Source organism: Meles meles, chromosome 4, assembly GCF_922984935.1.
Source record: "Meles meles chromosome 4, mMelMel3.1 paternal haplotype, whole genome shotgun sequence".
Taxonomy (NCBI): Eukaryota; Metazoa; Chordata; class Mammalia; order Carnivora; family Mustelidae; genus Meles; species Meles meles.
In genome coordinates, this window is record NC_060069.1 from 16687315 (window position 1) to 16709995 (window position 22681).

The 22681-nt window shown below is 37.7% G+C and overlaps 1 protein-coding gene across 3 annotated transcripts in view; it reads right to left on the reverse strand.

Moving 5' to 3' along the window:
* Positions 1 to 22681, reverse strand: part of ZNF385D (zinc finger protein 385D) — a 940116-nt gene that overhangs the window by 79345 nt on the left and 838090 nt on the right. For all 3 annotated transcript variants that reach the window (XM_046001318.1, XM_046001320.1, XM_046001321.1), the window contains one exon: positions 3340 to 3502. In XM_046001318.1, the coding sequence (XP_045857274.1) occupies positions 3340 to 3502 (163 nt within the window). The remainder of the gene's footprint in view (positions 1 to 3339; positions 3503 to 22681) is intronic.

Genomic DNA, 22681 nt, shown 5'->3' on the forward strand with positions numbered 1-22681 from the left:
ATTATCTTTTGCTCACCATGCCAGCAAGCAGACTGACATAAGCAATGACAAAAAAAAAAAAAATCCCAAAATTATAGTTCATGAATAAGAACTTACCCCACGGGTCATGTAGACATATTTGTTACCCTAAGGCACCAGTTAAAATCCATAATATATGATTTAGGAATTTAAGAGAAATTGTCTGTCAAAATTATTTTTATCAAGCAGACCTGCACTGAAACTTTGCTTATTATAATAAGATTATTCTACTTCTTATATTTTAGAGAATCCCAGGAAAACCTCCAAATCAGTGTTCTAATTAAAGTCTACACCACTTCTTATCTTTTTCACTATTGTTGTCCATCCTTATTTAAGGTGGTCATCTATCAAATCATTGTATACTTAGCATTTTTAAAAGCAATTAGTTTTTTTATACAGCTGGATTATTTTTATTAAAAATGATTTTGTAAAATTAGTAAAATGTGATTTAATGCATCTATATCTTCTTTGTATGGATAAGTCCACAAAACACAAAACAACCTTGCATATTAAGCAGTAGGGTTAAATATTTTATTCTTAAAAAATGCATGATCTTTGATTCTAGAGTCTTATCTCTTTCTCCTTCTGCCTCCAAGTATTTGATTATTCTAGGAAATAATGGCTCAGAGACCCATCTTGTTTTCAGGGTTGTATTTCTTCCTAATCAATATGAAGGAGCAGACCGTAATAAAGGACAAGTAATAGTTTTAAGAAACTCCAATTTTTCAGCATAGGTGCAACTAATTTATATTGCAGTACAAATGGGTAAGAAGGCTATAAAATGACGGGAGCTCTCTTGAGTTACCTCTCAGAGGTAGATTTGTTGAAATCCCAATTTAAGGACAGAATTCAGCATAAAACATCTGATGAATGTGCTGAAATTGTTAGTCTTTCAACCCATATGAATTTTTCTGCATATAAGTTCCCATGAATTAGGAAGGCAAGGTAATTCTGACGCTCATAACTTTCTTCCTTTGGCTTCAGGCTATTTATACAAACTTTACAGACTTTGCTACCCTTTTTGTCCTTCCGAAATTTTCTTAGCTTCATCTTGAAAGGGTCCTTAACCATTTCAACATCATTTCAACTATTAGGTAAGTGCTGACCTCTCTGGTGGGAGTCCTTTTTTTTTTTTTTTTTTTTTTTTTTAATGTGGGTTCTCTCCACAGCCCAATCCAAAACTTGTTTCTATTTAACTTCTAAAAGGACAGAAGCTTTATGACTGCCAACCTTTCCATTTCAGTGTCTAAGATTGAGGGATGGAGTTATGTATTCATAAATCATAACTCATTTATTATTCTAGTTTCCTAGAATAGTTAAATACTTGGAGGCAGAAGGAGAGAGAGATAAGACTCTAGAATCACAGATCATGTATTTTTTAACAATAAAAATTTAACCCTACTGCATAATATGCAAGGTTGTTTTGTGATTCATGGACTTATCCACACATAAAAGACATAGAAGCATTAAATCACATTTTACTAGTTTTACAAATTCATTCTTAATAAAAATAATTCAGAGACAATATACATGGGAGCCTTTCCTAACCCAAGTTAGCAGTTTTACCCACCATGTATAAATACATTTTTAAATGAAGAGAATCCTCAATTTAGCAGTTTTTTTTTTCATTTTAAAGAGGGTCAAGAAAAAGAAAAAAAAAAAAAAAAAGGAGTCAAGGTAACCCAAATAGCAATTGATAAAAATAGCTAAGAACATAAAAGACTGGGGACAAGCAAAAACTTTACATTAAACCTCATATCTTTATATCAAACTAATTTCTTTTGTCCTTCCGACTTCCTATCTCTTTGCAAAAAAAAAAAAAAATCTTTATGGCAAGCTTTAGGGATCGCAATTTGTACCCTGATATCTAGGAGAAGAAATTACACTCACCTGCTTCGTTACTCTTCATTCCCCTACAGCCCCCAAAATAAGGCAGTGCATTTTCAGTCAATAGAGAAAAGATTAATGATTTCTTGATAAGGTTTTACATCTGAATTAATAAAATGGCATAATCCAGCTCTTGCTCTGGATACCAAAGAATTGAACATGAAAAGAGCTTTCTTCCCCCCTTTTAGTATGTTGTGACAGAAAATTGGATGAATCAGAGAATCAAAGGAGTGACAGAAAGTGCAGCCATTCAACAGATGTTTTACTCAGCACCTACACCATGCTAGACCAGGTTCCAGGGTACGGAGATGACAGGAGCACTCAGCCTCAGAGAGTACATGGGGTTCTCAGGGAGTAGGGGGCACAATGCGTCTACCAATAATACATGTGTCATGGGAACTCAGAGCAAACATCATTATTCCTTACAGATTCACAGAGGAGCACACATCTCTCCAGAACCTTTGAGGAGCATATATGTGTCTAATCGATGCCACCGTGTGTAATAAAGTTGCTTTAATCTGGTCTGTTTGTTCACTGTAGCATTTTACATTTTCATCAGTTACGGCTGGAAGATTCTCTTCTAGTTAAGATATTACTATTGATGATGACATAAATGCTTCCTGACCATCGTCATTTGTAGGGATTAGAAAACAACTGACAGGTCCCGGCCGTTGTGTTCTATAAATTGATGGATTAATGATACATCTATGAATCATGCAGAACTTCTTTTTATGTAAATATTGAGGACCAGCGGTCTTATATTTAAAAATGTCAGCTTAGGGAACCCCACTGGCTTCTCCCGCCATGAATAAACTGGTTGCTTGCAAGAACTATCCCAAGAGGCCATTCAGAGGCCATTATTTCACTGTGAAGACTCTGTTAAAAAGAATAATTGGTATCAATAACACTTACCTGGGTATGCAGAGGGAAGGTTACCCAGCCATAACAAGCCCAGAATCACACAGCCACTACTTAAAACAATGCGGGGTTTGGGATTTATGAGAATAAGTCCCGTCAGTAATAATGCCCTTATTGAGGCCTTCTCGACTCATTTGGCATAGGTTGCAGTGTACTCACAGTTAAATCAAATCTGCCATGCGGTTATAGGCTAAGGTGCTGCATACAAGACAGAAATGATACATAGTGAAAAGGTTTGCTTCTCGGAAACATGGCTTCAAGGGCCTTTATGCTTTCATGTCCCCCTAAAGCAGCCCCAGGACCATTTCGAATGTAAAATCTGCAATATAACTCGTGATTATCTTAATCAATTGCTTAAGGGTATTGGAAAAAGGAGGGGAAACAATTACCGTTACGCAGAAAGATGGATCAAGCATGAATCGATGTGGCAGGAACACAAGGAAACAGACATGGGGCTAGACAAGGGAAGGGACCCCCAAACAACGATGATGACAACAACAAAGATCATCGCTTAACCTGTTTTGTCAGAGCTGGTATTGATGGTATTGGTAGTGATGGAGGTGAAGGTAGTCTTTGCGCTGTCCTTGGCAGTTACAGATTTCTGCTTATTTTTCATGGCTTCCAGTGCTTTGAGCTTCTTGGCATGTTTCGTGCCTTTGTAGTGGGCCGCAGCCTGGCTCTACAAAGGAGAACAAAATGAACCATGCAATCAGGCTCATTTCTAAACTGGCATTCTCTGTATTACTGCAAATACAGACTCCCTTTCAATAATAGGTACCATTCAAGCTAATTCTGGCGGTGGCCAAACAGGAGGGTGCTATTTAGAATGATGCTAGAAAGCAACAGGAATCACGTTCTGAAACCTCTGGACCGAAGGAAGAAATATTCTATTGTTTGTCTTAAGAGAAGTGTAGCTGAACACTAACACGTTGACAACGTTTTCTTGGTGGAGTGGAAAAAAAAAGGTAAGAATCTATACTCACAGTGCTTTTGTTTTGCTACAGAAGATGCTGGGCTCCCAAAGATTAACAAGGGCCCCACAAAAAAGAGTAGCTCTCACCTTCTTGGCTTGGACAATGTGTTTTCTCTTTCTCCAATGTGTCTTATTAATACAATCCCCAACAGGTGTCTACAAGGAAAAGTTCACATATAACGAGGGAAGTGGGCACCCCGGAGACTAAGACTGAAGCTCAAGAGTTCAAAAGCAAATGCACTGCTTAGGTCCAGATGAAGCCCACAGAAGTTGGGCAATTTCCTGATTCTTTCTTTCTCCTTGCTTCCTACAGAGGTAGCCTGAGAAATTCAAGGGAGTGGCATTCCTTAGACATGTGGATCTTTCATGCTCTCGCCCATTGTCAGGAGGCTCCAGTGTGTTTTGACTATTTAATGGGGCCAATACACCAAAACTATTCTTTTATCCGTGATTTCCGGGATTTTCTTTTCAACAGCAGTATGCATTTTCCCAAGTTTACATTTTCTTAACACGATTTTGTTGTTGTTACTAGAGACACATATAATTGAGATAGAAAATCATTTTAAAGAACTCTATGTTTATTGGTGTTTATTGGAAAAAAGGAAGACTTGGTGGCTTGGGGTGGGATGGGAGAGGGCAGGGAGATTCTTAGATCAGATTCTTAGATCAGCTCAAAACCCTTAAAAAGTCACCTCACAAAGAAGAAATCTCAGTGGAGGGCTGTATCGGTTAGACTACCTACCCCTTCCCACGACTTATTTAAACTCCATGTTCCACTCCATGTTCTGGCTCCATTTTGCCAGAAAAAAATAATAACCACACTCTCCTCTTTGTCACAGCAACTATGGTAGGGAGGGACACAGTAAAATATCTTTTTATAAATAGATAAATAAATAATCCACACCTTCATTTGCATCATTCTGACAAGTGTTCTCAAAGGACTCGGTACCGTTATTGAAAGAACACTGGACAAGGAAATTATATTAGAAACAGTTTGAACAGAGAAGACACTCATGCATCAGTTACAAGTTTTCCAACAACACGTAACATCAAAAGACATAGTATGAGCCAAAAAGTGAAGTTAAGACTTGGCTATAGTTAATTGAAGAACCAGTGATAGATTGGATTGGGTTGATTCTCCATAAAGAATGCCACTTTGATGGACAGAGTTGCATTCCCCCTTTTTTTCTGCCTAGTTCTCCTTTTTAATAAATCAAGTCCTTTGGTCATATCTTTTGAGGGCAGTATGCTATATTCAATTAAATCCACAATATAAACAGTCATCTTCTCTAGGCAGCTGGCTACATATGTCCCTTAAAGTGAAGTTCTTCTCTTCTGTCACCATTCCTACCCTTGACATAAAAGTGAATGTTTTATATACATGTTTTATATAAAATATATTTTAAAAGAGAAGGTTTAGATTAACACTGCTATCTCCACTTCACCACCAAAATACACATTTTAGAGTTCCTAACAAATCTTCATTCTCAGTAGGATTTCAAATCAGACAAAATTTTGTTTTAACACACCATAGGACCAGGTGAATCTCGCTATTTTGGATATTGAGAAACTTATTCCCCCAAAAAACAAAAACCAAAAAACCCTCTGCAAGTGAAGAAAGTACTTACACCCCCAAAATATTTTCTGCACAGGTACAGCTAAGCCAATGCTTCCAAGTCAGGCTCAGTGAAATGAGCTGGCTCATTTCAATGACATGGCTCAGGAAGTCATGAAGAGAAGGGGGTGACAGAATGAGCAACAGTTGGTGGGCTCCCAAGTGAGACACCTGATCCATTAAAAAACATGATAAAAAATGCTTACTCACTTGTTAATTGAATAATAGTCCCAAAGCACCTTGATAATAATTATTTTAATTAAAAATCATCTGACTAAAAAAAAAAAAGCTAACTAAGCCTTCCCTAAATTTGAAAAATAAATGAAGATCCAAAGTGCTATGGAGAGATCTGGACATGTAAAATTTGGGGAAATATAAAGTAGAGAGGGGTTGACAGCCCTGGAGGTGATTACGATGATGCAGGGCATACATGTTGGGGGAGGATGTGGGCATACAAGTTGGAAATTGAATGTAAACAGATAGCCCTTCCTGGATATTTCACATTTCCTTTGTCATAGACTTTCACTGAATGCTTATAGAATTTATTGGACTGCTCTTGGGTTTTCCTGGTTTAGATTTTTCTAGTCTGTGCATGTTGACCCCATAACTTTTTTTTTTTAAAGATTTTATTTATTTATTTGACAGAGAGGGATCACAAGTAGACAGAGAGGCAGGCAGAGAGAGAGAGAGGGAAGCAGGCTCCCTGCTGAGCAGAGAGCCCGATGCAGGACTCGATCCCAGGACCCTGAGATCATGACCTGAGCCGAAGGCAGCGGCTTAACCCACTGAGCCACCCAGGCACCCCGACCCCATATCTTTTGATCCATCTTGATAAAGGTGGGCTGAAGGTGTGTTTCTTGCCTGAAGGAAGTATACCCAGTGAGCTCTCTTTACCCCTTTTGGCCACTTCCTGGATTGAATAAATTATTCAGCCCCATCTAATATTTCTGTAACAATAGACAAAGCTAGAGTCCTGCTGGGAGATTTTGAAAAAAACAGCAGTTGGCCAGAGATGTTTCTTTGGACCTCAGCTGCTTTTCCTTTGGGCAGAGAGGCACGGGATGCCTCATACCACCCCAGATTCCTCCCAGGGTTGTTTCCTATTATTAGCCAGTTTCTGAATCAAGTCACTCCCGGAAACTTGGAAACCATCAGACACAAGCAAACCATTATTTTTTGCAAGAATAGTTTCAAGGTTAAATAAATGTACTACTTCATTATGGCACATTTCAGCATTCCGTATTTTAAAACTGAAACAGAATCAGGTGATCATAGTATACACAGACGTGAGCAGAACAATGGAAACCGGGCTTTGACAACTTCCTTTTAAATAATGAGAGTGATATTAGGATACTGTGTAATAAACATCACTATTACCGGCCTTGAAATAGCACATGACAGTATGAAATCTAACAAGTGTCATCCCAGAGGCAAGTGCTGACATTAAAGATGCACACACACATTCCTGTAGGACAGAATGATGCCCCTTCAAATGTCATCACCGCATCCCAGTTATCAGGAGCCGGTCAGACTTTCTCATCTTTAAATTTCATCTTTAGCATTTCAAAATGGCTTCAAGTTTAAATGTAATTGAAGTCCCAAAGCAGACAAAAATAATTGTTACATGGCCCACAGTGGGAGAGGAATCTCATTCTTTTAAACACGCACACACACACACATACACACATTTATTTTACGTATCTAAGTAAGAGGCCCATTGCTAAATCACTTTTATCTTATGAAGCTCGCGGAAGAATTTTATGTTAATATTCATCTATCATTTTATCTCGTTAGCCCCAACACACTGTCTGCTTTTACTCGACCTCTCTTTAATATGAGGTGTCTTAATATAATTTTTAAAAGCCAAGTTTATTGTTAGCACACACATCTAGTTCCCATAACCGATTAGTCTTCATGAACACACGTGATCTCAAAAGGAACATGGTAGCCTTTGTTAGCTTGCGATATCATGTAATTTTACCATATATGAAAATGCATTAAAACTAAATGAACATTATCATATTAAAAGGCAACATCAGAAAAAGAAAGAGTAGTTATAAGTCAAGTAGTAATCCCTTTTGAGGAGGGGAGAGATAATACTTAAGTCAGAGGAATTCTTTCTTCCTCCCTTCTTTCTTTTCTTCCCTTCCCCTCTTTCTTTTCCTTTCTTTTTTTCCTTTTCCTTCCTTTTCTTTTTCTTTCTTTATTTCTGGAAATTATCGGATTTTTTTTTTAAGATTTTATTTATTTATTTGACAGAGAGAGATCACAAATAGGCAGAGAGGCAGGCAGAGAGAGAGGGGGAAAGCAGGCTCGCCGCCGAGCAGAGAGCCCAATGTGGGGCTTGATCCCAGGGCCCCGGGATCATGACCCGAACTGAAGGCAGAGGCTTTAACCCACTGAGCCACCCAGGCGCCCCTGGAAATTATCAGATATTTTTAATTCTAGCTTAGATTGTTGTTTTGGAGATAAAGAAAAAAATGATAAAACATGATATAGTATCCTAAACTCTAAAACACTTACTTTAGATTTACATTTTAGGAATTATTAAAAATTACTTCAGGGAAAAGTTCAACATTTTGATTTATCCATGTACAGTTGTTTTTATATTGTACATACTCTCTCAAGTTTAATACTGAGGCAGTGTTTACTCAGCCCTATAGGTTAGGACAAGTGTGCATTTTATATTGGTCAGCAGCTTATTAAATATTCTGAATATTACTTTTGCAAATGCCAACAGGAGATTTCTATTCTATTCTTATTCTATCTTATTGTTATTTTATCCTTATTGTATCTTAATTCTTTTATTATCAACTCTCAGTTTCATTGTCATTGATATAAATAAAGAATTAGTTCTCAAAGTGTGGTCCTCAGACCAGTATTAGCAACAGCAGCTGAGATCTTTCTAGAAATGTAAATTCTCACCCTCCATCTGATCCATTCTGAATCAGAAACAATGGAGCTGGGGGCTTAGCAAAGCGGGTTTTACAACTTCTCCAGGTACTTGTAGCCCATACTAAAGTTTCAGAACCTTGCATCTTAAATGTGCTAGAGCATTTCCTTCAAAGATGGTCCCTTCTTTGATAAATAGCCAAAGTTTAGATTTTTAAAAAAGATTTATTTAATTTTAGAGGGGCGGGGAAGGACAGAGGGAAAGAATCTCAGGTAGACTCCCCGCTGAGTGTGGACCCCAAGGAAGACGCAGGGCTCAATCTCAGGACCCTGAGATTTGACCTGAGCTGAAGTCAACTGAGCCACCCAGGCATCCCTCAAAGTCTAGATTTTTAAAGATTAATATCTACTCATTTAACATTTATTAAATGTGAACAATGGGTATCACCCAAGAAACACCAAAAGTTCCCTTCCTTAAAAACAAGTCATAATAAGAAATAAAATATAAGTGACACACAGGTAGTTGGGGAACTTCTATCAAAAAGGGATAGATGCAAAAGAGCAAATCAGGGGCTCCTGGTGGCTCAGTGGGTTGGAGCCTCTGCCTTCGGCTCGGTCATGATCCCGCGGTACTGGGATCAAGCCCTGCATCGGACTCTCTGCTCAGCGGGGAGCCTGCTTCCTCCTCTCTCTCTCTCTGCCTGCTTCTCTGCCTGCTTGTGATCTCTGTCTGTCAAATAAATAAATAAAATCTTTTAAAAAAAAAAAGAGCAAATCAACCTTAGTAACCTTCATGCAATTCTAAAACCCCATAGAAGTGCTTCCCAAGTCCTTGAAATTTTCTCTTTCCAGTTTTTACCTTTTCTTTTCAAGCTAATTATTATTGCAGAATGACCCTCTGACCCCATTATTTTACCTTTATATTGAATGCTTTGTTATGGTTTATTTTTCAGGGGCCTGGGAACATCCCCAGCTGTATGAAAAAATAAATAAAAATCAAGCCCTGTGCACAACGTTTAAAATGTTCCTATAACAAGTATCTAATCTACTATTTTACATGCATCCAACTGACTTAGTGTTAAGTTACGTCTAGCTTCTTTCATTATGTATTTAGGGCTCTTTTCCCAAGGGAGACTTCTAGCCAGCAGACAAATGAAGACCACTCAAGTAAGTTAAGAGAGTGCCTCCTCTGTTGCTCCTTTTAACAAAATATTTGAAGAAGAAATTTAAAAGAAATTTAAAAGACAGAATAGTTCATTGTTTTGCACTTACTGCTGTGAATACATGTACCTTTCAAATTCTCTTACATAATGGGGAAAATGATGTGATATAGATATTTTTATCACTTAATCACATGTCCCATAAAGAATATTTAATAATTTGTTTTAACACTTGACTGTGTAGTTAACATGTAAGTAGATGGCTGTATTATGAATAAAAATGAAAATTCCCTTGCACCGAGTGCCGAAGTAAAAAAACATGATTCAATTAAGAGTGTTCTCTGAGCTCAAGTGATTGATGCCTTACTTTAAATGTGTTCCTGTCTTCTGTACTTTTCAATACAGAAATGAACGGTAAGAGTTGCAAGAATTGAAAAAAAAAAAAAAAAGAACAAAAGAGATAATGCCACAAGAATAGAGTGATTTTTATACACCACCACTACCCTCTGGAAGAAAGAAATTCTAAACAAACAAAGAAAAAGAAGAGAGGGATGTCACAGTTTCTCAGATACATTAGGTAACTCTTTGATTTTTTTATAAACAAAGAAAATACCTCATCACTAAGTACTTATGTAGCTGTAAAAAAAGTAATCTAGATGGAATGGACTCACTTATCAAAGTTTCTCAATGCATCTACAGACTTCATGACTTTTAAGCATTGAGTACTTAATGTTTTCAAGTATTTAAGGTTAGTGCTAAAGTACAGAACTTGAGTGAGAGAAGCTAATTTGAAAGGTCCTGCCTGGTTCCTGCTGTGAAACCACTGTTTTTGTGTATTTGGAATCCAAACAGCTGTCTCACTGACCTCTCTTGGTGGGGTCCTGACTGGGGGTGGGGGGCACTGGCTCACAGTGGGCTCTGGTATGGATGCATGATATAAGTATGGAATGTAGATGATGTAATGAAGCCAAAAGGAACATCTGGCTTTGCCTAAGTTAGGTCAATATTGATGGAAGCTTTTTGTAAGCCCAATACTTCTAATGAGTTTTAACTCTCGTGATATAATCACAAACACGTTTTGTATGGAAAGCAGAAAAACCACTTCGTCTAACCACTCAACCAGAGTTCAATATCCTGCCACAATGCCCATAGCTTAACATTCTGCTCAGTGTGTGCTGGTCACGTACCACTTAAAATGTGGGAGGGGAGTTAGAAATGTTGAATCTAATTACACATGAGGGTCAAGCTGTCATAGGTATTGGTATCAGTAACAGAGAAAAAGGGCTTTATTTCCCTGCATGGCATGCGTGCTTTCTCTCAATAACCCCCAACTTCCTCCTCCTGGCAACCTACCTGCGCCCTGGCACAACCCCACAGTCCTGACCCTCACAGGCACCATGGTATGCTCTCTAGAGAGAACAACTGCTGGCTGTGTAGCTCAGGGAGCCACAGCTCTTCCTTTTATTCTCTGAAGGGTAATACCACAAGAAGAAATAATTTTCAAGCCCTTGCGTGACTCCTTCCCTCTGTCTGGAGAACCATTACTTGTTTGGCAGATATCTACCCATCACGTGTCACCTCCCCCACAGAGTCCTGGGTATCTCTGTGTTAGAGCACTTACGTCACTGACATAAGAAGAGTTCAACGTCTGCTTATTCTGACAGAGAATGACTCTCTCAGCAGAGAGAGAAAGACCTGCTGTTACTCATCATTCTGTCCCTAGAACCTAGTATGGATCTCTGAATAGGTACCTATTAAATGCACGTTGAATTAATTTAACATTTTGATTTTAAAATGGAAATATGCATATGGTGTCTCAACGGATTTTGTATGTGAACAGGGTTCAACTGAATTCTCTGCCATTCTTTGGCACGTTGCCTTATCTGTTGAACACACTTTAGGGAATTTTTATGGCACTTAATGCTAGAAAAGCATCTGGCACAAACACAAACTATTATTTTTTCTCAGGGAGAAATCTTATCATCAACCACAAATTGTGCTACTTACAGGAACTCTCTTTGCATGGAATATAGCAAAGGAATAAGTGGAGATTGTTTTACATTTTAAACTATTTTGATAAATAACTAATAATTCTTTTTTAATCCGGGAAATGTAATGAATTATTCCAGTGTTGAGTCTGCAATTTAAGATTTCTCTGAAAGACTAAATTCTTATATAAGCATTTCAGTACTTGGAAAATGCTACTTCTCTTAACATTCTTTAAACTTTCAAAACGGAATACTTTATCATCTAAAACAATACAGGGAAGTTAATTATTACATCGTTAACCCAATTTCCTCCCTGATAACCCACATAATAATATATACCTTGTATTTGCTGAAAAAAAGAGCACCTTCCATTGGGGAAAAAAATGATTAAATTCCCTAGTTTTCCATAAACTGAGGAAGGGCTTCCCTCTATTATTTTGTAGCATTTCTAATCTCTAATTCCTAAAATTTGAGAATTGTTCTGATTGCAACTTTAATGAACTTGTCCCAAAGATGACCTCTAAGATATGCAATTGTTAATTAGATTCATTGGGTTCACAAATAACTATCTGTATTTGAGATAGATGTCTTGTCAGTGGTAAGCACCATAACAGTTTTCCTTTTTTTTTTTTTAAGATTTTATTTATTTATTTGATAGACAGAGATTACAAGTAGTCAGAGAAGCGGCAAGGAGAGAGGAGAAAACAGGCTTCCTGCTGAGCAGAGAGCCTGATGTGGGGCTCGATCCCAGGACCGTGAGACCATGACCCAAGCTGAAGGCAGAGGCCTTAACCCACTGAGACATCCAGGCGCCCCCATAACAGTTTTCTGAAGTACTTTGACTATACCAGGAAAAGATGAAGAATGAGATGACAAGCTCAAGAACCTAGACCCTTATAGGCATAATCAACCTATATTCCAGCTGCTGCCCATTCATTCACATAGGACTCACAGAACTGTAGCCAGACATTATTGTAGTAATGGGAATAGAGCAGAGACAAGTCAGACTGATAAATTACATTTACACATCTTCTCTATAAAAAAATACCGAAGGCAAAGTAAAAAGATTTGAAAAAAAAACTATGAAAAATCCTTGCAAATCCTACTGCAAAGAGGTTAAACTTCACATTACATAAAGAATGTCTAGAAAATCAGGATAAAAAACACACCAATGATTGATTAGAAACACTGGCAAAGCCTTCAAGCAATTCAATGGGATAAATGATCTCAAAGTACCTAAGGTTTCTTGGGATGGATTGGGGGCTCAACAATGAGAATAAATGGCCTGTTTCTTTGGTCAAAATAAAAGAAAGCGGGCGCCTGGGTGGCTCAGTGGGTTAAGCCGCTGCCTTCGGCTCAGGTCATGATCTCAGGGTCCTGGGATAGAGTCCCGCATCCGGCTCTCTGCTCAACAGGGAGCCTGCTTCCCTCTCTCTCTCTCTGCCTGCCTCTCTGTCTACTTGTGATCTCTCTCTGTCGAATAAATAAATAAAATCTTTAAAAAAAATAAAAATAAAAGAAAGCTAGAGTTCACCTGTATAAATCAATTTAGTGCCTAGGTTAGAATTCCAGAAATTTAAAAAAATTATGAATAAATTGTCATTTTGTGGAAATTGTGGGTTTAGGAGAAAGAGAAGAAAATATTTTTAAATAAGAGAAGTAATGCTCACTGGACCCCACCTCAAGACACTCTTTTGACCAAAGAGGTCTGAGGTAAGACAATTTGTGGGCAAAACCCAGCAAAATCATGCAGCTTCTCAAATAATAGTCTCTTGGACTTAGGAAAATATTTGATGGACAGAAAACAGTGTTTGTTGTTCTTGTTTTTAACTCATAACCAAAGTTGCAGGTAGAAATGGCTTTGACCTTGTATTAACTTTTGGAAGAAGAGTGAGCTGGGATTAGATAGTGGCTATGACTCCAGAAGACTGAATTATCTGGGCATCCATAAATGGCTGATTTCTTGTTATGCCAAAATTTCTTCCCCTTGCATAAGAAAGTATTTATTTTCCCTGATTGAGCAGGGATGCATGAGTTGTGTTAGCAACACTAATTCCATGAGTTTAGTGCTTAGAGAAAGCTTCCACAAATGGTGAGGTTATTAAGAGCACAGCATCCCCCTTGGGCAATCAGTAGTCCTTGGTGGAATTCTGGCCAGAGGGATTTCTTCCTGACTGATGCCTGGAGGAAGAGCTCTGTGTGTCATGAATGCAGGAAGGAGATCCTGCTGTTCCTTTACACAGAGGATGTTTGTAGGAGGCATTTGTGGAATGCTCATCTGTGCGAGGTAGTGTGTTAAGGGCTCTATATGAACATTCTCACTCATTTCTTGCAAAGACCTATGAGGGAATTATACACTTACCTTGAGCATTTTATAAATGGAGAGACGGAAAGCTAGGGCCACTCAACCACGTAGTAAGGGCAATGCAGGGTGTGCACTTATCTGTCTAACTTCGAAGGCCACAACACAGCTCCTGTTGCCAGTCCAAAAGAGACTAGAACATGGAGGACAACCCTATTACATAACTTCATAGTAGCTCACTTTGCAAAGGACATAAGTAAGGCTAAATAGTGCAAAGATATCAAGCTCATGAACAAGAAATTATTCTTGATTTTTGTGGCCATTGATATAATTTTACTCATCATCTGTTTTAGGTTCATGTTTTAGATGCTATTATTAGCATCATTCTGAGGGTCTACCTAGTACAATTCTTTCTATACCAGCTCCAATAAAGCAATGCTGATGTTCTAAACAAAGTACGGACAACTATGTGATGTTTGTTTATATCCCAAAATGTGAAGCCTTCAGGCATCAGGAAATATCACAGGGCACCAGTCAGCTCTTGCACAGAGAGCCTTGTATGCTTGGTTAAAGATTGTATTTTTTACTCTTTGTTCAAAGGAAAGACTGCTTGACAGTTTTAGGCTACACAAAAAATACAAACATTTTACATTTTTGTGAGATCACCCCAGCAGGAGCAAAGAACACTGAATAGGAGGAGGAGGGCCAGAGTGAGAAAGGAGCAGAGGGGTAGATTCCTACTGCAGTGGCCCAAGGAAGACATGGCTACAGCTAAGAATTAGATGATGAAAGCAAAAACAGAGCCAGAAGTGTGCACAGATTTGCTTAATATGTGAGTTAAAAATGTCAAGAATTGATGGTGAACTTTGATAGGTGGTCTCAAATATGCCTCGTGTATTTCTGCCTCTTGCAAACATGATTGGAGGTTCCATCCCTAGAATTATTGATGGTGAAAGAGGTCCCAATGTTTGGGGAAAGAGCATGAGTCGGGTCGGGATATGTTGAGTTCATGAGTCTTTAAAACATCTCAGTAAGGTGTAGGCTCTACAATTAGCTATGTGGTCTCGAGTTGAGAGATGAAGTCTGGGCTAGAGCTAAACTGGGGAGTTATCAGAAACAGGTGGTAACTGAAGCCACTGGGAAATGCCATTTGAAAGGCAAATAAAAGATTTTTCCTGTTTAACCAGTGAAACACAATCCTTAATCAGCTGCAACATTTGAATGAGTGAATGAAGACTCCGGCTGATAGTGCATGGGAAAACAATTTCCAAATTTTTCATTGAGCTCAAGTATACTTCATCACTTAGCTTCAAAAAAAGTCTTTCCTTAAAGTGCTTGAAATCTTCAAGTTTCAGCCGCAGAATGAATCATTCTTTTTTTAATCTCACACCAACATAAATTAACTAGAATCTTGTTTTAAACGATTCTCTCTGCTGTATAGAATACCGTATCTCAGCATTTGGTTTCTAGAGGCTTGATTCATAAAGATAAAAGTACTATCACTAGAGCAGCAAAATGAGGATTGGTAAAGTCCGGCTATTGAAGGCTACAATGAGTGGTCTCCAGACACAGCAGTAGGTTGTCCTGTGAGTTAAAATTGTAGTGGATGGAATTAGCCATTTACAGAAATCTTTTTTTTTTAAGATTTTATTTATTTATTTGACAGACAGAGATCACAAGCAGGCAGAGAGGCAGGCAGAGAGAGAGAGGAGGAAGCAGGCTATCCGCTGAGCAGAGAGCCTGATGCGGGGCTCGGACCCAAAACCCTGGGATCATGACCTGAGCTGGAGGCAGAGGCTTTAACCCACTGAGCCACCCAGGCGCCCCTACAGAAATCTTACTAAAGGGTAGGTCAAAAGCAACAAGGTAGGATGGGACTACTGACTACTGTCAGCAGCTGACTAAAAGGAAGAGAGAACTGTGCTTAATGAATATTAATAACATATCTGTATTAAGACCATCTTAGTTGAATAGGTCTCATCCTGGCATCTGGAAAAAGGGAATTTAAAGATTAACTTCATCTAGAGTTCTTTCTTTCCTCCTAATAAATGTGGGTGAGAAACAAAATCAAACCAAAAACCTAACACTGTCTCTACCTATTATGACCAAAGGAGAAAGAGTTTGTTCTCTGTTTTAAAAAATCTGTATACATGTAACATTTAAAAGTCAATGATTATAAAATTTAAGTGCTTTCTGGCTTGTACATGTGAATAAATAAAAACCCAGAACTCCACAAGATTACTAAATCTAAGATCTTTATCTAATTTTTCAATATATTCAAATGTTAATTTTCAATTTTTGAACAAATCTTTAATTTTAATGCTTTGGGGGATATATAGGACTGCTTTTGACATTTTTTTTCTAATAGTATTTGTGATTAGTACTAAGAAAAATCAAAAAAGAGTGTTCTCTAAATAAGAAGACATTAAAACTTAGACTTTGTAAATATTAAGAAATTTCTAACCATTGGATTTTCCATAGTATTATCTGAATCACCAGATTGTTTGAATTTACCAGGGTCAAAACAAAATTAATAAGCATCTGTATTTTCATGATAGGTTGGAATATTGGGATCCAATCTTAAATACAGGAGTTGTTTTAAATGATGCTTGTTAATATCACTGCTCCCAATGCTTAAACCAGCAAGTGATTCCCCTCTTGGGCATACGTTAACAATTTACTTTTTGCAGACAAGTGCACAAATATGATTAGCTTTTGCAAATTGCTCTTTATTCTGTTACTAGTAAGTAATTTTTATATTATTACAGTGTAAACAGATGCTATTTTCCACTACATATTCAGCTGTAATGAGCTAATTTAATGTATTAAAACAACAAAAGAACTTCAAGAATGAGTCAGTGATTCAAGCTGCATGGAAACCAAGAGAAAAATCAAGCATGAGGTTTGCAAAAACTGTTCCAAAATTCAGCTTTCAATAAGGAATTGTGGATCCTCTGTTCTTTGTGGTTGTTTAGCTAAAGCTGTGTTTGCACCTTTGAAGGTGAGTCCTGAAATCTTCCAAGTGGAAGGGTTCCACAGGCTCCTCTGCTCATTATGTTCCCATTTCCTAAAACGCTACTAGTGTCATGCCTTAAGGTTGAAGATCGCATTTACTTACTTATCTGTTTATTAAATATTTATGTATACAAGTGTTTATGTTGTGGGGCATCCCAAATATAGGTAGGCATTATAGGAAGTGGATCAAGAAAAGGAGATGAAGAAGATGTAGCAATGAAAATAGGATAAAACCCTGAAGATTCTGGTATCACTGGAAACCAAGAGAGATAACAGCTTCTGGAAGGGAATGGTTGTCAACACTGACTGCTGCCATATCAGATAAAAGGAGAGCAAGGAGGGGAGCCTGGGTGGCTCAGTTGGTTAAGCATCTGACTCTCAGTTTTGGCTCAGGTTTTGATCTCAGCATCCTGAGATAGAGCCTGGTGACAGACAGGGAGTATGCTTGAAATTCTGTCCCTCTGTCCCTTCCCTCACTCGTTTTCTCTCTCTCTCCCTCTCAAATAAATAAATATTAAAAAACAAAAAAGGAGAGCTTGGAAGTGTCCTTTGGGTTTTACAACACATATTTTGTTGGTAACTGTAATATAGGATGGGATAATTTAATGCTTAGTCAATTGATTGGAACAATGGATTTGGGGAAGATGTGGATTGCGTGAAGTTTCTGAATGTTTGGTCATGGTCAATTTAACTGTCTCCAGATGCAAACTTTGTCATCTGACACTCTCATGCTGAACTGAGCACTATTCTCTTATCTAATTCTACTAATACATGTTTCCATATTATAAGTGGATACCTGGAAACAGACCTGCAATTTGATTCTATCATTCATAATAGAACAGAGATGAGTTAATATTTTCAATATCATCAATGTGTTATTTCAAAATACTTTCACTTTTTTTTAACAAAGCCCTTGAAGTAGAAAATCTTAAAAGTTTAAATAAAGAGAAGGGATAATGTAAAATAACCTATACACAAACCATCTAGTGTTAATCTTTTCAGATTTATTTGTTACTTTGAGAGCAAACTTTTAGATAAAGATTAATTATTCATAGAAATAATACATTTAAGATTTCCTTTATAGATCAGCATTTTAAATTGGCTACCCTCTGGTCTTCAGTATCCTCCATGTCTTCCGTGGCCATGACTTGCTACATCACCAAAACCACATGGAACAGAGATGCCTGACAACCAAAAATGCTCACTGCAGAAAAATTAGTAAAAGAGAAATAACCACCTATGTTCTCAAGTCTCTCTAGTTTAAATTCTATTTGTTACAGCAGCTTGACATGAACATAACTAATCAAATCCTTCCCACAGATTTTCAGGTGAGGAACAAAGAACAGAAAAGTGCCCTGGTAATGATAATAATAGCTACCAAATATTTGCCAATGAATATATTCTATGTACTACTGAACAGATTTTACCTAAAGCTCCCAGTTTCTCTCAAAATTAGATTTTATTATACTAATTTCACAGATGAGAAAACTAAACTTCATAATGTCTAAGTGACCTGCCCAAGGTTCATAAGGAGCGACCCAGAGAAGAAACAATTGAAGCCAGGTCTTTCAGTCCCCAAAACTCACGATCCTTCCAAAACAACAAGAAAAATTTTTCTAAGAGTTCTGTCTTTAATGCAGCTATTTATGAAAATGAAAAAAAATGTATATAACTAGAAGAGGAGAAAAGATTAAAAATTTTTAAAAAGTCCTTTCTGATAGAACAGATTTCCTATTTTCTCCTATGACCCTCAACCTTTACCATAGAAACAAAGCAAGGTATTTTTGGTAATATACTGCCTACTTTCTGGGGCACAATGTCAGGGACTCATAGAAGAAACACATTTCTTCTTTGGCAAACAGGCAGACTACACTTCTCTTATACGTAAGTGGCTATGTGGTTGAGTGACAGACAGTGAGTGTGAACGTAAGTGACCTGCAGTGTGTCCAGCCTCAGTTCACCAAAACTTCCCAAGCATAGTTTTCCAGGTTTTTTTCCCTTCTTCCTGTTGGATGCAAACAAGCATAGCCACCTTGAAAGCCACACTAAAGATGTTGAAACCACATGATGAAAGGACCTGGATTTCTGAATCACCAGTTTGAAGAGATGTGCCAATGGAGGGAGTACACATATTTTGGGTGTTACAGAGGAAAATTTAAAATATCTATTATTAGATATTTTAGAGCTAATAATATCTACTTTTATTAAATAATAATAGATAATAACATCTATTATCTAATAATATCTGTTATTAGATATTTTATTAGAGCTGTTATACAACCTTAAGATTTCATTTATTTATTTATTTATTTATTTATTTGAAAGAGAGAGAGAGTAGGGAGTGGGGCAGAGGGTGAGTGAGAGAATCTCAAGTTGACTCTGTACTGAGCATGGAATTCAACACACAGCCCCTAGATCATAACCTGCATTGAAATCAAGAGTCAGACGCTTAACTGACTGAGCCACCCAGGCATACCTAGAGCTATTACCATCTTTTGACTGATTTACACAGCAACCAGAATTACATTAAACTAAAAAATGCATCTACTGTCTTATTATGCTTTAAATCTGGATAAACGTAGGGCTCCCAGCCAGAGAAAAGAAGAGCCAGAGTATGAACAGATAGACACAATTAAGTTTGCAAATTTATCTTTTTAGCTAGTCTTTGACTAAATGGGGACCAAAGTACTCTGAAAAACTGCACGTTATATGATTTTTAAAAGAAGCAAGAATGTGATGTATCTTTCTTTGAGCCTCTTTGGGTATTTCTTTGGAGAGCCTAGAGTAAAGAAAGACCAAGAAATGGTGTTAAACCATAGATTGGACATACCCAAATCATCCTTTCTATAAATTTCCTTATCGATTCTTTCTAAATTAATATTTTTGTGGTATGATTGGCATACCCAGTTTCCTCAAATGCTCTACCTGAAACCAAAGTTAGAAACATGACTGAGGGTTTTCTCAGACTTTTCACTGAAACCAGGTAATATGTTCTTACCACAGGGCAATGGAATTTCAGTTTCTGATATCCTATCTGATTTTGACAGAATAAATCAAAAGATCCTGCTCCTTCCTAAAGAGTCCTGCAAGTGACTGATGAAACTCCCCCAAATTTTAACATCATGCACTTCAAAAGTAAGTACTACTTTTATTTCAGGAACCCTTTAAATCCATAGCTTTTTATGTGTCTTCATTTTTCCTGGCTGTCCTTTCTCATCACATACTTAGAAGGCTTTAAAAAAATAATTTACTCATGCCTTTTAAAAAAGATTTTCAGCAGATACTGGGATAATCTTGTGATTCTTTTTTCAATCTTACATGAATTTTATATATAGACCTTAAGTTCCTTTTGGAAACATCCATTCATTTTCACTATCTTCAGGTGAAGAACATAAAAAACCCTGCTCCACAATAGGTGTGTAAATGAAAAAAAAAGAAAGAAAGAAAGAAAGAAAGTACATAAATCTTTGTATAAATGTTACTATGACCCATAAGAGCATGGTCCCACGCCTACAAGCTAGGCATCAGGCATAAGCCTTACTTTAAGTAAAATGGAATGAAACTAACTTCGGGTTTAAAGGTTCTGAATTTAAAATTTGGCTTTCCACTCATGGATTATGTGACTTTAAGCAAGCTATTATTCTTCAAAACTCAGTGTCTTCATTTCCAAAATTATTATATGAACGGCTGTTTTTCACTTTGTGAGGATCAAATTAGAGAAGCAAAACTTCAGTGCCTGGAATAAAAACTGAATTTGAATGAGAATTCTGGAGTCTCCATCCTGGTATTTGATTAATTTGCTTTTCATTACATTGGAACCCTTTGTGGAAAGCAGAGCTTTTTCTCTGTCCAACTCTCAGACTTTACCCCTTTTGGGAACCTCAACTAAGTGCCCCCAACAGCTCCAAACTGTACTGATAGGAAGGAGAGAATATTAGTAGTCTTATTAAGATAGGGAAAAAAAAAGATGTTAAAAATGTTTTCAGGGGCACCTGGGTGGCTCAGTGGGTTAAGCCTCTGCTTCGGTTCAGGTCATGATCTCAGGGTCCTGGGATCGAGACCTGCATCGGGCTCTCTGCTCAGCAGGGAACCTGCTTCCCCCACCCCCGACCCCCGCCTGCTTCTCTGCCTACTTGTGATCTCTCTCTCTGTGTGTCAAATAAATAAATAAAACATTTAAGAAAATGTTTTCATAATAACTTAGGGGGATTATGCTAAAATAGACCCTTAGCACTATTAAAAAAATGTTTGTTTTATGGGTATTTCATCCTAAGGAACTTGAGAAATCTCAGTACCCCCTCCAGAGCCCAGACGATGTAAGATCTAAAAAGTTGCCCTTCCTTGCTGCAGATACAGCTAAAGGACACCAAAAGGAAGCCAGCGATGGAGAGTCAGCTCTGGGGGAAATAAGTAGAACAACTTGTCAGAATGTTAGTAGACCAAGAGAATGGTAAAATAGTAAATGAAGATGAGGAGATGAGGGAGGAAGGAACCCCCAATTGCCATCCAAAGGGACCAATGGATCATTATAGGGCCTGACAGATGATTAGACAGGAGAGAAAAATTCATTTGTGAACATGTGCAGTCATCTAATATATGATTTCTTACTGGCAGGGGGCTAGATCTTCCCAACCTAACATTATGGCTATGTTAGAACCACATAATAATATGTGGTTCTAACATAGCTATGTTCTTAAAAGCTGTTTCAAAGAAATCACTCTTACTTGGTTATAACATGGAACACAGAGGCTCTGCTTGCAAAGAGGCAGGAAAACGATCCCCCAATTTTTGGTCTTCCCCCTTACAGATGCCAGTTTATCCCCCCTCAGATGTTTAGTGGGAACTTTCTTTGGGACCCCCAGGACTCAAGAGGTGCATCAGTTAAAGCAGTATATGTCACCAGCATGGTACATTGTAAAGTAATAGGGAGCAAGCTATACAGTGTTTTGGGAACATTCCTTTTTCTCCCTCAAATATTTTAATTCTTGTTAAAATTACTTGAAATGACACTTCTCAGTTTATTGTTTCTTTTTTAACTTTGGGTGAGAAAATAAAGGTTTTTTGCTGTTCATTTTTATTACTTATTTTTAATTTATTTTTATGTTTATTTTTATTTTTAATGTTTCTTCTCATAACTTTATTATTTTAAGTTTTTATTTTAATTCCAGCGTTATACTCATTTCAGGTGCACAATATAGTGATTCATCCCTTCTACACCCTGTGCTCATCATAAGAGCCCCCCTTAATCCCTATTGTCTATTCCACCCACCCCCCTCCGACCACCTCCCCTCTGGTAAGCATCAGACTTGTCCTATGTTTTTAATTAAATGCCAGCTTGACGACATTCACACTTGGTTTCAACTTCCCTCCCTCATTTGCCCTGTAATTCAGATCCGTGTCACATTTTCCCAAGACCTTTCAAGAAAACAGAGTGGCTTTTTATGGTGGCTACAGGGAAGCACAGTATTTAATGAAATGTGTGGATTTTGTGTTCAGAAGACCTGGTTCCAATCTTAGCCCTTCTGCTGCTAGTACAGGGAATGTATGCAGCCTTTTTAAAGCTCAAGTTTTTCGGGGTCTCTGGATGGCTCAGTCGGTTATGTGTCTGCCTTCGGCTCAGGTCATGATGCTGGGGTCCTGGGATTGAGCTCCCTGCTCAGTGGGGAGTCTTCTTCCCCCTCTCCCTCTGCCTTCCCCCTCACTCCCCGCCCCCGGCTAGTGATTTCCCTCTCTCTCAAATAAACAAAAAATAAAAAAATAAAAAATAAATAAAGCTCAAGTTTCTCATTGGCAAAGTAGATGTAACAATCCATGATTCATTCATCCTTCTGTCAAACATTGCTATAACCCACACCATGTACTAAACTCTGTGCTAGACTCTAGGGCTGTTGTGATGGGAATAAAAAGGGGGGG